This window comes from Telopea speciosissima, chromosome 3 (genome assembly GCF_018873765.1).
Source record: "Telopea speciosissima isolate NSW1024214 ecotype Mountain lineage chromosome 3, Tspe_v1, whole genome shotgun sequence".
Taxonomy (NCBI): Eukaryota; Viridiplantae; Streptophyta; class Magnoliopsida; order Proteales; family Proteaceae; genus Telopea; species Telopea speciosissima.
Window position 1 is genome coordinate 2,970,165 of NC_057918.1, and position 16,691 is coordinate 2,986,855.

The 16,691-nt window shown below is 42.8% G+C and overlaps 1 protein-coding gene across 1 annotated transcript; it reads right to left on the reverse strand.

Moving 5' to 3' along the window:
* Positions 1-4,054: 4,054 nt before the first annotated feature.
* Positions 4,055-8,935, reverse strand: LOC122654833 (nuclear transport factor 2B-like). Its single transcript, XM_043849098.1, has 2 exons — positions 8,515-8,935; positions 4,055-4,407 (listed from the first exon to the last, which is right to left on the reverse strand). The coding sequence occupies exons 1-2, from the start codon at positions 8,809-8,811 to the stop codon at positions 4,333-4,335; spliced, it is 372 nt and encodes a 123-aa protein (XP_043705033.1). The 5' UTR covers positions 8,812-8,935; the 3' UTR covers positions 4,055-4,332.
* Positions 8,936-16,691: the final 7,756 nt, after the last annotated feature.

The following is a 16,691-nucleotide window of genomic DNA, read 5'->3' on the forward strand; positions in this document are numbered from 1 at the left end:
TTCTGATTTTTTGAGTAAGTGCTCGTTGCTGGAATACTAAGATGATGGACATCGGCACAACGGTAAGGTTGTTCCATTGCGACCTAGTGGTCGCAAGTTCAAGTCGAAAGACACTCTTGCGAAGCGGGGGGTAAGACTGGATACATTATGACCCTCCCCATATCCCACAGTGACGGGAGCCTTGTGCAAAGGATCCCTTGTTTCAGTGGTAACTAAACACTACTTGGAACCGAAAAATCTAAGAGAAAAGAAGACGCCCACTTCAAAGACATTACATTACTTTCGTAACAATTTACGATCTAATGAAAAATGAATCTTTGATGAAGAGAGACAGTAGTAGTACAAATTGGCAAAGCTACAGAATTCTAGTTCATATAGGCTTTATTGAGGAATCCAAGAGTGTCCATTGATGGGCTACCTAGTAATGCTATCTTAGATCTTAGAGGGTGAGATAGCAATTTCAACTGTTCAATACCTAGAGAATGGTTTGGATTGATGGATGCCTCAAATTTCATACTTTAAATTCAATCACATACTCTCCCATATACTCATTCGCATGCCTCTTTTAAATTTTAAACGTTTCACTTTGCCAGCTCTTTTTAAACTGAAACTTTACAGTATTCTTACATTCCCAATCTCCGAATTTAGCTCGTCTTCAGGGAGGCGTGCGTCCAAGGTGCTGCCAGGGGTATCCAATGGTTGAGCTATGTCGCACACATTTCGGTGCACACCTAGGGATGTGTGCGGCACAGTCCAACAGTTGGCAACACCCTGGGTGTTCCCTGCTCCCTGAAGACGATCGTGATCCCCAATCTCCCATAACTGAAGTGCCTCGTCAAAAAAAAAAAAAAGTTACTGGGGTAGGTTTAAACAGCAGTAACCATGAGGGACTACTCTTAACCATTTGATACAGAGAGAATGATCTGAACTAGTCATTTACCAAATCTTCAAAGCCTATATGGTACTCGGACCACCACTGTGCTCTCCCATAGCATTGGATTATTGAAACCTTTGACACATGGTGAACTCTTATCGAACTGAAACTTTAACATGTGAGAAGATACCTAAAAGTTTTCCCATGTGCAGGAAGGGTTCAGCCACCATCATAGGGTCCTAAAATATCCCCTTATTTACAAATAGTGGAACATAAACAACACCCAACCCAAACCAAACCCCCCCCCCCCCCCAAACAAAACAAACACTAATGTGCCATGCCTTCTCCCACCCATCCTAATGTCACGATCAAGGGATTCCACTACACTTTTTTTGGTAGAAAGAGACTTATTTCTTTAGGCGTGAAAAACGCTTGGAATCCGAATTACAAATATCAGATATCCAAGGAGCGGATATGGGCCAAGAAGTCCTACACACAACGGACAACGTCCTCCTGGACAGGGAGTCAACCATGCTGTTAATCTCCCTGGGAATATGAGAAAAGGAACAAGTTACAAAGAAGGTAGCAAGGTACTTGATGTCTTGGATAATAGAAGTGATCTCCGTCCAAGCAATCCCTTCGCCGCTAGAGTTGATAGCTTGTACTAGGTCTTTATGATCAGACTCCACAAATAAGATATCCAAACCCTCTGAAATCCCTTGCAGTAGACCAGTTCTTAAGGCAATTGCCTCCCCTTGAGTGATGGTGGAAAAAGAACTCGGTTCAGAGATGGCACATATAGGCTTACCATGAGAGTTTCTGATAATAAAACCGATGCTAGCTTTGTCCCCGTTGAAGGAGGCATCCGAGTTTAATTTGAAGCACCCCGAAGGAGGGGGAGACCAAAATATATCAACTCGTGGGATTGGAGGGCAGGGAGGGTGATCTGGGATATTGGTGGTGGCGTTGAGTTGAGAGAATTCCAAGTATTCCATGTCAGATTGCTGCATAACCTCAATAGGTGACCCCTGCTTCCCCTTGAAAACCAGCTCATTTCTAGATTTCCACAAATTCCAACAGAGAAACGCGGCCATCCCCGAGACATGTCTGTGTTCTCTGCTCTTCGCTGTGCCCACATCGTTCCAGCTTTGAATAAATTCATATAGATGGGGGTTCGAGGCTGGGGAGAGAAAGACAGCTGCGCACCAAACCAGACGGCCCTCGCAAAGTTGCAATCCAAGAGAATATGATTGATGGTTTCGTCTGCGGAGCCACATTGAGGACATTTTGGGTCAATCAGGACACGGCGACGAACGAGATTCACTCCTGTAGCAAGGCCCTCGGCACACGCCCTCCACAAAAAATTTCTGACTTTAGGGAAGGTATCGCAACTCCAAATTTTCTTCCATGTTTGTTTAGGAACTTTGCATCGGCTGTGGGCTGAAGAAGAAGACGCTGATTGAGCTCTCTTAATGTCTTCTTGGTTGCATAACAAGTGATATGCTGACTTGGCTGTATATGCTCCATTTTTTGTGCCTCCCCACACTTGGAAGTCCTGCTGGGCAAATAAACCAAGTTGAATTTTGAGGATGGCTTCCTTGTCTTCCTGATGGAAAATGGAATTCAGTAGTTCTATTCGCCAGATCCTGTTATCCTGATCGATAAGCTCCTCCACCAAAGTGCAGCTGTCCTCCTTATAATGTGGATGCCTAATCTTGAAATTAGGGGCAGAGGGTATCCGGTGATCATCCCATATGTTAATCTTTGCACCTGTCCCAACCACCCAAATTAGACCATTCTTGAGCACCTTGCGGCCTTCTATAATGCTGCGCCACCCCCAAGAAGGGCTAGATCCCAGCTTTGCCCGTAGGAACTCTGATGTAGGATTGTAAATTTGCTTCATTACAGAAGCCCAATGTGACGTAGGGATTCCACTACACTGGCTCAAAGAAAACTCAATCCTAAAATAAATAGAAGCACAAGTTTATCTTTCAAGTATGTCTTCCGACGTTTGGGTGGCGTAGTAAGGTAGTTGCGGATCGGACAAAAATGGAAGCATTTCAAGTAATTGTAGAAAACAACATCCATCAATAACTGTCAATACCTACCCCAAGTTGGGTTCCTCTACCTCTACACGTACCAATAAGTGAACGTACATGTTTGAACCAGCCATCTGTTCTATTTTTACCATTTACAAGAGGGGTTTTTATGGAAACAAAATTAAAATGTGATTGACTGTCCCATATACATTCACCTGTTGGTACTTGCAAATGATCCATTCTCCTGTTGCACAATGCCGTATGGACACTTTTTGAAACCCTTCAATTGACCAAGGCTGACGGAAAACTCAGTTTTTCACAAAATACCTCACTTCATCTTTGTTTTTGGCAAACAAATACTTCACTTCCATCTCACAACTGCTTTTTGCTTTCGCAGCCTACCAAAAAGGAACTGGGAGATAATAACTTCTTCAAAAACAAATAAAAAGGGCAGACATATATATGTAAAACCTCATAGGCCCATACCAAGAGTGTGGAATGCTTTTCCACACCGTGGATCCCCGCATTGACAACCTCAAATCCTGACCTTGCAGGCCCCTTACTTAAGATATTGCCCTAATTGGCCCCGTGCTGATGCAGGGCCACGAGCAGTGTTCCCTTTTGTTTTATAATTTTTTATTCACCCATATTCTACACAACTGCATCACACAATGTATTGATGCTTCCACCAAATCGTCTCAAGGAGAGGAGGGGCGAAGAGGGGAAGGGGAGAAAATTTCTCTCTAAAAAGTACAGGTTAGGCGAAGCGGTTATTGCCATTTTAATGTCAGGGGAGGAAGGGATACCAAGGCATTGTCTCATATGAAACATATCAAAAACATAATAGACTCTACCAACTAAGTTCCCAAATTGAACAAGTTAGGCGAAGCAGTTATTGCCATTTTTATGCTGAGGGAGGAGGGGATACCAAGGCATTGTCTCATATGGAACATATCAAAATCATAATAGACTCTACCAACCAGGTTCCCAAATTGTGCCATTACCTGAAATTTCTCGTGTCCTCGTGTATCTTGGATATAAAAACTCAAAAGGTTCCAGCTCAAGCACCCCGTACACAAACCAGAAACCCTACTTTCTCAAATATCTCAAATACAATACAACAGAAGTATTTCAAGCCTTCTAATCTCAAAACCTATTCCATTCTTCAAGATTTAACACGTGTATCCATGAAGTAACTTTCACCAATTCATCCAAGCACAACAACAAAGGAGTCTGGTGCTTCCAAAGTCAGAATATTGAGAACACAAGCAAACCAACAAAAGGGGGAAAAAAAGAACAATGATTGCATTCGAAATGTCTAAAGAGCTAACAGAATTAAGCAAACTCACTTTTGTCCCAGATGTTCCAATCAAATATAGTTCCTACTCTTGTCGAGTTCCCAGCTGATCATTTCTATACTCATGCATAATTCAACCGGAAAATGTCATTCAGCACATAGAAGCTTCCTTGCGGGGTTGGCATCAAATGAAACATCTACAAGCAAAGATAGAAAAAAAAAAACATAACAATTTAGATGACAGTAGCAGGGAAGAGGGGAAACAAAAAAGACACAAAATGCCAGAAAATCCATACAAAGAAAGAAATAGGAACTTCATGTATCCCCCTCAACAGAGACCTCAAAATATCACTGTATAAGTGCATAGCATTTTATGTACACGATACTGTAGGAGCCTCTCAACATAAAAATGATCAGCTCCAGCCAAGGTTGCTCTTTTTTTTTTTTTTTTTTTTTGGGGGGGGGAAGAGGGGGGTAGTTACTTTGGGGACAATCCAATATGCGATTGCATACATCTCTCCTTGATTCCCTGTCAAAGCATCAACTTCTGTTTTCTTAATTCAGTCAATTCCCACTTTCCAGGTCAGATTCTAACAATGTTCTCTCTTCTAAAGTTCACAATACTCTGCTTTCCATCTCTATTTTGTTCAATTGATTTCTTCAATGTCTGCCTGTCCTTCTAGTTGTTAGCTTAACCTGAAATTCTATAGTTAAGTTGCTTTACCATTCTCTACAGATTCCAGTATATAGAATAAAGTTCACTCCACTACTTGCATCTATCAAACCCTTGCCCTGTTCTCCATTTAATTCAAACCAGAATTCAGTTAGTTGCTTGTTTAATCAGCTTATTTGTTCTCTTAAATTTCCATATCAGCTGCTTATTGAAATCTCTTGTGAATTTTCTGTCCCCCCTATTTAATATTTATTCAGGATGATTCTAGTTAAATTCTGATCCAAATTTCCCAAATTTAGGGTTTTTAGTTTGCTTGTCTACATTAATCAGTGTCACCAGTCCTTCAATCCAATTAGCTCATTTTCAATTGCGTATCTGTATACCAATTACTATGGATCAGAATGACATGCTTGCAGCCCATCAAACCAATTATGGGCGAGTAGACCACATAAATAGAAATCTGAATGCAAGTTTAGAGAGAGAGATGCTTAATCTGTTTTGCAGAAAAGAGAGAGAGAAGGAGCAAGTAAGTGGGTTGCGGGAACTTAACGAGCCTTGAGAGAGAGGGTTAGTAGTTGAGGAGGGAAGTGGGGATGTGTTTCAAGATGTTAGGTAAGTGCGGACTTGTTTCAAGCTGTTTGGGAATTGGAAAAAACAGCTCCCCCTTGGATTTCCTAATTACCATAAAACATGTGTATTGTGATCCTGAGAATATCTCGGTTTACATAATTTTAGGAGATCCACACAACCAAAGGTTGAATTCCAACATCAATTCCAATTTCCAAATGCCAATATATACATAACCCAAATGCAAATGCACCATGAAGCTATTTACTCATCCATTGATCTCCACTCTCCAAAAGTAAATTCATGTGCCACACTGACATTCATACACACAAATGCACAAAAAAAGAGTGATTTAGTTAAGGCAGAATGATAAAGAGTTTACAATTATGTAAATCATCAACCAGATCTAAGATCCAAAGCCAAGACCAAATCCCAACAAAAAACCACTACTGCTTCCAAATCTTATAGAGGAAAAGCAATAGAACACAATATAGTAGTTATCAAAAGGGTAAAAAAAAGGTAATGGAATTAATGACAAGTCTTTTAGAATTTAGAATTAGAATGTTGGTTTACTCCATGATACATTTGGTCAACTCTACTTATACAGACCTCGAGGTTCACACCTTTAGTCAGACATGAAACTCACACCAACTCCTATATAGGCTTTGAGAGCATTGCAGCATGATACCAAGTAAAATGAAGCAATACAACAAAAACCATAATCATATTAGCAAATGGCACTACACATACAGATTATGGCTTTAAAATGCCTCAAATGCATACAAAGAGAGCCAAACTATACCTCCAGGATTCTAGTTCTAGCCCTCTTCAAATGAACAAGCTTACTAGATTGATGAACTTGATAAACAAATAAAAAGCTAGTCATAGTCAGCACCGATTGATGGATCACAATTCTGAATTGGTCAGGGTTACGGATTCAAAAGTGCTTTTAGCAGTCTAGAACCACCAATAAATTGATTCCCTATCCTAAATGCCATTTTCTTTAGACGGAATAGTTATGACAGAATCCATATGATGATGTGCACAACACTTGCAGCATAAGAGTATATGGAAGTCAACCGTAGGCATTCATAAAGCAGTATTCAAGCATAACCACAAAGCAACACAGACAGAACAACAAAAGGTAAATAAGAGCCGGTATGAATGCACAATTGGCACTAATTTGACTTTTGATCCAACATCCAAAAACTTTCAAAATACTGAAATTGAATTTTCCAATATGCACAGTGAATTAAAGATGTGGCACTTGCAAGATCATCATGCTTCCCAGCCATCCTCCCTGATTATGTCAGGAAATAGTGTATACGCACACCGAGGCAAAACTTTGATAGTATCTGTTTAACAATGAGTATCATCCTCAAAAGCATCCTGAAAAGCTGACACATCAAATCATTTATAGCCATACATTAATGCAACACCATGCAGCAAAATATCAAGTTCAACCATGATTGGGGCTCAAATCGACAGACCAACGAAATAAAAAAATAAGTTAACTGCAACTTGAAACAAAATATATCCATCTAAAAAATTTTCAATGAACACAATCATGTATTATTCTCATACATTAGGAAATAACAAGGGATGTATCTTTGTAACCAAGCCTATTGAAAGATGAAATGATGAATCGATTGCATATTTGGTAATTGTATATAAAATATTAGAAAGTAGTGAATCATTTACTTTTACATGGTAATGAGACGCATATACAAGTAATAACTGGATTATATGAAATAATAGGTCAACAAGCTATGTAATCCGCAAAAATGCAGACAAACAAAAGCGGACAGATAACTCATACAAAATTATATGTAAATCCCAAAACTAATTTGATGGTTAAAAGGAGGAAATAAATAATATTCCCTAAGAAAAGAGGATAAAAATGCATAGAAATCAAAATGGAAGAAAAGCACAATCTATCAGAGAATAGAAGCTGCAGAACAAATAGTGATGTGCTGGTGGAATTTTAAATTAAAGAAACAAAAGTTTCCTATTCATCATCCATAGAATTAAATCCCATAGAGATGAGGGACAATAAATAAATGCAAGACAACACAAAATTAAATTCCAAAGAGAACATAAAATACATAAAAGGCAGTCAATGCAAGGAAACGGTGATGGAGGAAATGGAAGTATCTAAGTTTGAAGGAAAAGAAAATCGTTTTCCATCACCAGCAAAATAAATTTCACAGATAAAAGTAGAATTTTGTAAGCAAAAAATGCATAAATGGCTGCAGCAGTGGTGGACGTGGAGGCGGTGTTGGCGCTGGTAGTGGTGGAAGGTACGACTAAGAATAAAGAATAATTTGTTGAGATCATATATCCCAAAGTTTTAATGAAGGTAGTAAAGTTCAAAAACATTTACAGGAGAGAACCAAGCATGAACCATGAGACTTCTGGTTGAAACAAAGACACAACGAAGAAGGCATATAAATAAACCTAGGCCGAACACCAAAATAGATCAAGAGGAGGAATAAGCTAGAACCTTGTAATGATCCTAAACAGGAGCGCCCAATTGCATGCATTCAAATTCAACTTTGAATACATTCATAACTCAATTATCCAATTAAGTTCCAAGAATAAATCAACCAAGAGAAGCTAGAGATCGCTAAAGAAATCAAAGAGATCCACCAATCGAAGTTCCTGCCACAAATTTATCATAAGTAGATCAAATGGAAACGACCTACCAAAAACCGTGAATCTCCATAAAAAAAAAATTGTAGGTGGAGAAAATGCTTCCCAATCGAACGTCAACAATAACAGGCGATCAAATCTTAATGACCTATTTAGTGAATAAGCTACCTAATCAATAACAGAAACAACCGTTCAATCTCAGCCCCAAACCACGCATTAAACAACAATCAGGAAAAGAAAAGAACGAAGTGGCATATACGGATATACACCAATCAGACTTGACGGACGATTCATCAATAAACAGATCCACTAAAAGATCGACCAATGAAACTAATAAAACCCTAAAACCCCGAGGAAGCGTTGACAATACAAGGAAGGCCATCGGGGAGTGTGAGGTGTTAGGACGGTATACCTGGCTGAACTTCAGGGCATGCTGTTCACCGGCGAGCTGAAGGTTGCCGCTGACGAAGACGAGCATGCCGCCGGCGGGGCCGGAAGGCTGACAATCGACGGTGGTGATACTGTGTTGACACTGCTGAAAAGGGAGACTGGTAAGCTTAGCCACGATATTCTGAGAACCCTGGATCTTCTGACCCTCGAAGCTGAGCATCGAACCCTCCTGATACAAGTTCGCGAGACCGGCACGATTTGCATCAAATGTCGTATAATAGTGCTCCACAAAAGCCTTGGCTACTGCGTCGGGATCCATCGCCGTCGTAATACACTCTCTCTCTCTCTCGCTCGCTTCGCAACTGGGGAAGAAGAAAGGAGGGAGAAAAAACAAATCAGGAAGACGGGGGAGCCTCACAGCTTTTATTTGTAAAGCCACCGCTAATAGTCTTGCTATACATCGGCCGGATTATTTTATAGATTACTACTAGTGTCTATGAATCTTTTTTTTTTCTTCTTTTCTTCGCTTTGTTTGTTTCCAAATGAAAATCCTTACAAGAATATTTGGGAGAATGTTCTCTGTGCCATAGCGCAGGTCGAGCCAGGCACATGGGCAGCGGATCCTGATCCTTTACTGTCGAGATTCCCGGCAGGACCATGCTGCTAAGACACGGTAAGACATGCAATGACCACCTTACCCCCACTCGAGCAAGATGCTCGGGTAGGGGTAAGGTGGTCATTGAATGCCTCATTGTGTCTTGACAGCACGGTCCTGTCGGACAGCTCGGCAGTAGAGGATCCAAATTGATGGGCAGCCTGTGCAGAGGGCAAGGTGGTCATTGTTCTGCATAGGGTGGTCATTGCACCCACCCGCATGTACCTGGGCACAGCCTACACTACGGCATAGAGAACAACGCCCCAGAATATTTATAATACAATAGTGTTTTATAATAATTTATTAGTTTCTATTCTTGAAAATATGTTAAAATTTGATTTTGGAATAAAAGATTTATTTTTGCACAGTTTTCTATGAGTTCAAACCGTAGGGTTCAACCCTTAAACCACCATCCTAGGATCCTAAAATATCCCTTTATTAGACAAAATCGATAATACTCTCAATCCCCTTAACCATGTGGAAGGAAAATTCGATCCTTTATTTTTTTACCAATTATATCTTATGTTTTTCCTTTTATGTGATTTTTAGTCGAAAACAACTAGAGAATTCTATTAATAAATAATAGGAAATCTATTTGTAATTAACCCAATTACAATAAACTATAAACTCTTATATCGGTTTTCTTTGCCCTTGACCACATTACTTATAACTTCTTTTAAATTTGGTCATTTATGTAATTTTATTGTCCATCCATTGTTTCAACTTCGCAGGAACTTCCTGCTTGTAGGTCACATGGACATGACAATGTTTGTGTTACCCAACAACAATGACAAAGACAATCAGTGCCTCAATTAGAAGCACCAACTTCCGCATGACCCCTCTCCCGAGCCCAACTACCTCCACAACTATAACTTCTAATGTAACACGTTAAATCAAGCTCTTTAACCTATCTATCCCACATTAAGCTGGTCCAATCTAGTGCTCATCCACTAAATTGAACCCCATTAGACACATAACAGATCAATCCTTCACTATAGAGGAGAGGGAAGAACTTATTCATGAGCCAGCCATCATAGAGGTGAGGACGGCATGATTCCATGTGGAGATAAGGGACCAACCGTCATCTATAAAGGTTTGGTGGTCAAAGCTCAATTCCTATTCTAAACCCGTTAGGAACCAACTTGCCATTAGCGGATTGAAACCTATCCCTGGCCTCAGGCTCTAGAAAACGATCAACGCTCCTGAAGATTCTGTTGCCGCCCTACTATCCTTTGGATTGCGTTTAGGAGGTAGTTGCTCGTGCCCTCTAGTCATGGGAGAGAATGGACAAGACTGAAGGAAGAAGACATGGCCGCCCCCATACAGCTTTGTTGCTCATGTAGATGACCGGACAGTGGGGGCTGGGAGCCTGGGATAGGGAAGGAGCTATGGGTGAGGATCTAAACTCTAGATGTGAATTGAGGAGTGATGAGGCATAAAACACTCCACCAATCAGAGGCTGCCACGTGGCCGACCTGAGGTCAGTCCAAGAACCGAACTGAGCTGAGCAGGAAACCGGGCCGACCCGGTCTCCAATAGGTCACCTGAAAAAATCGAGCTCACACAAGTCAGTCGGGGCTGAGGCCGAGCTCTGGGCCGAGCCCACACAAGTCAGCCATAAACTCCTGACCGAGCATACACAGGACAGCCTAGGCCGAGCTGACTGCCGAGACCAACCTCCCGGGCCGACCCCCCAGGCCGAGGTGACTGCCAACAAGAGACCTACCAGGCCGACCTCCTAAGCCGACCTCCGAGGCCGAGCCCTCCTCCACAGAAGCTACCATAGAGCCCCATAGGAGATCGCGGGGCCACGTCAGCACATCCCGAGAATCACGGGATAAGGATCGAGCCACGATCCCAGCGCCATACGAAATCACATTTTACATGGACTCTTACCTTAATAAGAGCCCGACCCCGAAAATAGCTCTCCACTCCGCTCTATGCGAGAGAGCCTTCCAAAAGAAGGACTCCTTCCATACTAGGATTCTCCCAACTGCCTCATCTCATCCTCACTCTATAAATACCCAGGTATGGAACACCATTCCTCATCTCGCTTTTTACTAACTGTTACGCTGTTGCACTGGTGATCTAACTTGAGCATCAGAGAGTCCTAGGCCAGAACCACACCGGCCCTCTTGTGCTCATCACTTGGTCCTTGCAGACTCATCCGTGGACGAACCAAGCGTCGGAGATTTCCACACGCAACAAGGAGGGATCAAGTTCTATTGGTTACGAACCCATAACCAATAACAGAATAACCTCTCTCTTTAACCCCTTCAATGCAATTTCTATAGTTTTCAAAACCAGATAGGGAGGCAAACTGTTACGTGCAGGTTTAGTAGTTAGTGCATGTAATGGGCGAGTGCTTGGTCAGCAGGTGGTGTAAGTAGTGGTAGACGTGAGTTAAGTCCTTATTTGGTTTAGTTTCATTATTGCATGTGAAGTTGTTATCACATGTGGTTGTTAGTCATGGGTAGTGCTATCAGCATGTGTAGGGGAATGTGGGTTCAATTTATGTACGTGGGTGAGTGTTGGTAGGGAGGTGTATCACAATATAGCCTATTTATTCCATTAAAGTTAATGAAAGGGAGGAGATTTGCAACCAACAAACATCTCTCTGAGATTGAGGCAAGGTTTCCTCAATTAAGCCTACGTTATCTTCCCTGGTTCCTATTTCCATCTTTAGACTCAGCCATCTTCTCTCCAAAATAGGTAAGCAGCGCACGTACGTGCCAGCCTGGTATCAAAGCCGGAACATGGACGAGCGTATGGAGAAGCTGGAGGACGAGGTGAGCTCACTCCATGAAGGTCAAAGGAAGTTACTCAGCGACCAACAACAGATCCTTACACGGTTGGGAGAATTTTTTGAGAAATTCTCTACTTCTCAAGGTTCTACTCACCACGATGCTGGCTCCACTTCCAAGGTACCCATCCCTCCTTACGAAGGGCTACCACCGGCACCTCCACCGATCATCCAACGGACTACCACCTTCCGACAACCTGGCTCCAAAATTGGTCAAGTTAGATTTCCCACGTTACAATGGGGATGAAGACACGACCTGGATGTGTAGGGCGAGCGATTCTTTGCGTTCCCACCGAACGCCGGAGGAGGAACGAGTGGCACTGGCTTCCTTTCACTTAGAAGGGAACGCACAACTGTGGTTCCAAGTCTTTAAGCAAGACGAAGAAATGTTGACATGGCGGAATTTTTGCGACGGACTTCATTCTCGGTTTGGACCTACCCCGTTCCAAGATTTCTTTGGGGAACTTGCAAAACTACAACAGTCGGGGTCGGTACAGGATTACCAATCCAGGTTTGAGAGATTACTCTCCAAGGTGGGACGACTTCCACCTCACCAACAAGTGAGTTTTTTCATTTGTGGATTGAAGGAGCACATTCGGGTAGACGTCTTAGCAGGGCGACCCACCACCTTATCTGCAGCCATTGGTCTGGCTCGACTCTATGAGTCTAGAAACAATGCACAGCGAAGGGGTCCTTTACAATATGAAGCAAAGAGATCCAACCCGGCTATCAAAGAGCAAACACCAGGTAACCCTCCTTTACCTATTAAGAGATTGACATCAGCTGAAATACAAGATCGCAGGGCTAAAGGGCTATGCTACAACTGCAACGAGAGATTCATGCCCGGCCATAGATGCAAGAAACTCTTCTTAATTGAAGGGTTCTGTGATGGAGAGGATACGGCAGCGCTGGATGAGCCAATAGGCGAGGTGGAGGGAGACATGTACGAACTTCCTGAGATATCCTTGAATGCTATCAGTGGAGCCAATGCACCAGAAACGATGCGTGTTACAGGGAGTGTAAATCAATTCTCTGTCTCTATTTTGATCGACTCAGGCAGTACACATAATTTTATGAGTGAGAAGATAGCAAGAAAGGTGGGACTCTACCCAACCGAGTCCAACAAAATGGAAGTAATGGTGGCTTCAGGTGAGAAGATTTCGAGTTCGGGAAGATGCGCCGGCGTGGAGGTGATCCTGCAAGGAGTCCCTATCGTGGCTGATTTTTATCTTCTCTCTCTAGGTGGTTACGAGATCGTGCTAGGTGCTCATTGGTTGCGCACGTTGGGCCCTATTTTGTGGGATTTTTCTCAACTTACAATGCAATTCCATGTGGATAACAAGGAAGTCACTTTGCAAGGTCAAACGGGTAGGGAAGACAAAATCATCCCTGATCCTAACCGTGAGATAAGGAAGAAGCAACATGGAGTCTTGTTGCAACTAAACTCCCTAATTGGAGCTGTGTCAGCCCCAACAGAAGAGATCAAGTCCAACCGCCTTCAAGGACTCCTACATCAATTCAAAGAGATTTTCGAGGAACCGAAGGAGTTGCCGCCATGTAGGACACACGACCACCGAATTCCGTTGAAGGCTGAAAGTGTTCCGGTGTGCGCAAAATCGTATCGATACCCCTACTATCAAAAAAGGGAAATTGAACGGTTGGTGTCTGAGATGCTCAAAACCGGAGTCATCAGGCCGAGCAACAGTCCGTACTCGTCCCCGGTGATCTTGGTGAAGAAGAACGACGGCACGTGGAGGATGTGTGTCGATTATCGAGCTCTTAATAAAATTACCATTAAAGACAAGTTCCCGATTCCATTAATCGACGAACTCTTAGATGAATTGGAAGGGGCACGGTATTTCTCGAAGCTCGATTTGCGATCCGGGTACCACCAGATCAGGGTTGTTCCTGAAGATATGGACAAAACGGCATTTCGCACTCACCATGGCCATTACGAATTTTTGGTGATGCCGTTTGGTCTGACCAATGCGCCATCAACCTTCCAATCCCTGATGAACCAGGTATTCCAGCACCAGTTAAGAAAATTCATTTTAGTTTTCTTTGACGATATTCTGGTCTTTAGTAAAACTTGGGAGGAACACTTGGCACACTTGGAGACGACGTTGAAAATCCTCAAAGACCATCACTTGTACGTCAAGCAATCAAAGTGCCAATTCGGCCAGCGAAAGGTGCATTACTTAGGCCACGTCATCTCAGAAGAAGGAGTGGCTGTTGATGGTGATAAGATCATGGCGATGATGGAGTGGCCCAAGCCCAGTTCGGTGAAGGCTCTGAGAGGGTTCCTCGGTTTAACCGGCTATTACCGTAAATTCATTAAAAATTATGGGAAAATAGCTCGGCCCCTCACCAACTTACTCAAGAAGGACCGGTTTCAATGGGACCTTACAGCTGACGAGGCATTTCAGTCTCTTAAGGAAGCTATGACGCAGGCACCAGTGCTCGCACTCCCAGATTTTTCAAAAAAATTTTTAATTGAGTGTGATGCAAGCGGTTGGGGCGTGGGAGCAGTTTTGATGCAGGATCGGCCAATAGCTTATTTCAGTAAGGCATTACAAGGCAAAAATCTATTGTTATCGACATATGAAAAAGAGATTTTAGCCTTGGTTTTAGCCGTGCAAAGGTGGCATTCCTATTTAGTAGGGCAACCGTTTGTGGTGCGAACTGACCACAAAAGTCTCCAATATTTATGGAGTCAAAAAATAACCACCCCTGCGCAGCAAAAGTGGTTATACAAATTGATGAATTATGATTTCCAGGTTGAGTACAAAAAGGGAAGAGAAAATATAGTCGCGGATGCGTTTTCACGAAGAGATGAGGTGGAGAAAAGAGAGGAGATGGGTGGCTACAAAATAGCAGCACTCTCATCACCTTTAGCAAGTTGGTTGGACTCCATCAAAGAAGAAGTCAATAACCATGAGGATTCTTTGGAATTAAAGAAACGGATTTTGGAAGGAGAAGCTGTGGGCCCTTGGCAAGTTAAAGATGGTATTATCTACTTTAAATACCGAATTTTCTTGCCTAAGGACTCTCCCTTAATTGATGATATCATAGGAGAATTTCATGGCGGGACCCACGAAGGATATCACAAGACGTTCCAGAGGATAAGGTCCACATTTTATTGGCAAGGAATGAGGAAATCGATCCAAGAAAAAATTGCCCAATGTGACACGTGTCAACGGCATAAGGTTGAGCAGCTAACTCCCACTGGGTTGCTTCAACCACTTCCTATCCCAGAACGTGTGTGGGAGGACATCTCAATGGACTTCGTGGAAGGACTACCGAATTGCAAGGGGCGCACAACTATACTGGTAGTTGTGGATCGGTTATCTAAATATGCGCATTTCCTACCCATCTCCCATCCCTACACGGCAACAGCAGTAGCCCAAATATTTTTTGATAATATCTGCAAGCTGCACGGTCTACCCCAAACTATTGTGTGTGACCGAGATCCCACGTTCACTAGCCAATTCTGGACCGAATTATTCAAGCTACAGGGAGTCCGATTCAATTTCACCTCAGCATATCACCCTCAAACCGACGGCCAGAGCGAAGTTGTCAACCGAACGTTGGAAATGTATCTCCGTTGCTTCACAGGATCCAATCCGAAAGAATGGGGTAAGTGGGTAGCCTGGGCCGAGTACTGTTATAACACCAGTTGGCATTCCTCCATTAAAACCACCCCTTTCGAAGTTGTTTATGGTCGTCCGCCACCCACTCTCTTGACCTATGTTTCTGGAGCAGCAAAAGTAGAAGCGGTCGAGCAGGAGCTATTGGCACGGGATCTCAAACTCAAGGAGTTAAGGGAAACTCTAGCAGGGGCGCAGAATCGAATGAAGGTGATATACGATCGTACCCATCGTGATCGGGAATTTAATGTGGGAGATTGGGTTTATCTGCGGTTACAGCCTTATCGACAGGTTTCCTTAGCTCTCCGACGGGTAAAGAAGTTATCACCTCGGTATTACGGGCCATTCGAAGTTACACAACGAATCGGAAAGGTCGCATACAAGTTGGCATTACCAGAGGGCTCGAAAATTCACCCTGTCTTCCATGTGTCCCTACTCAAGCCAAAAATTGGAAAGAACCAGCCGATTCAGGGAGATCTGCCGTTGATTCGAGAAGACGATGGGAATCTTCAGCCACAACCGCAAGCCATATTGGACCATCGCACCTTCAAGCGTCGACAACAGATTTTGGTCCATTGGCAGGGATTGTCACCAGCGGATGCAACATGGGAGGATCGTGAACATCTCCAACTTCAGTTTCCAACCTTGGGTCTTGAGGACAAGACCGTAATTTAAGAGGAGGGGAGTTGTTACGTGCAGGTTTAGTAGTTAGTGCATGTAATGGGCGAGTGCTTGGTCAGCAGGTGGTGTAAGTAGTGGTAGACGTGAGTTAAGTCCTTATTTGGTTTAGTTTCATTATTGCATGTGAAGTTGTTATCACATGTGGTTGTTAGTCATGGGTAGTGCTATCAGCATGTGTAGGGGAATGTGGGTTCAATTTATGTACGTGGGTGAGTGTTGGTAGGGAGGTGTATCACAATATAGCCTATTTATTCCATTAAAGTTAATGAAAGGGAGGAGATTTGCAACCAACAAACATCTCTCTGAGGTTGAGGCAAGGTTTCCTCAATTAAGCCTACGTTATCTTCCCTGGTTCCTATTTCCATCTTTAGACTCAGCCATCTAGCCATCTTCTCTCCAAAATAGGTAAGCAG

Coding starts and splice junctions, on each gene's coding strand:
- LOC122654833 (XM_043849098.1), bottom strand. CDS start 8,811: ATGGATCCCGACGCAGTAGCCAAGGCTTTTGTGGAGCACTATTATACG. Junction 4,408..8,514: donor ATGCCCTGAAGTTCAGCCAG/GTATACCGTCCT, acceptor CTTTGCTTGTAG/ATGTTTCATTTGATGCCAAC.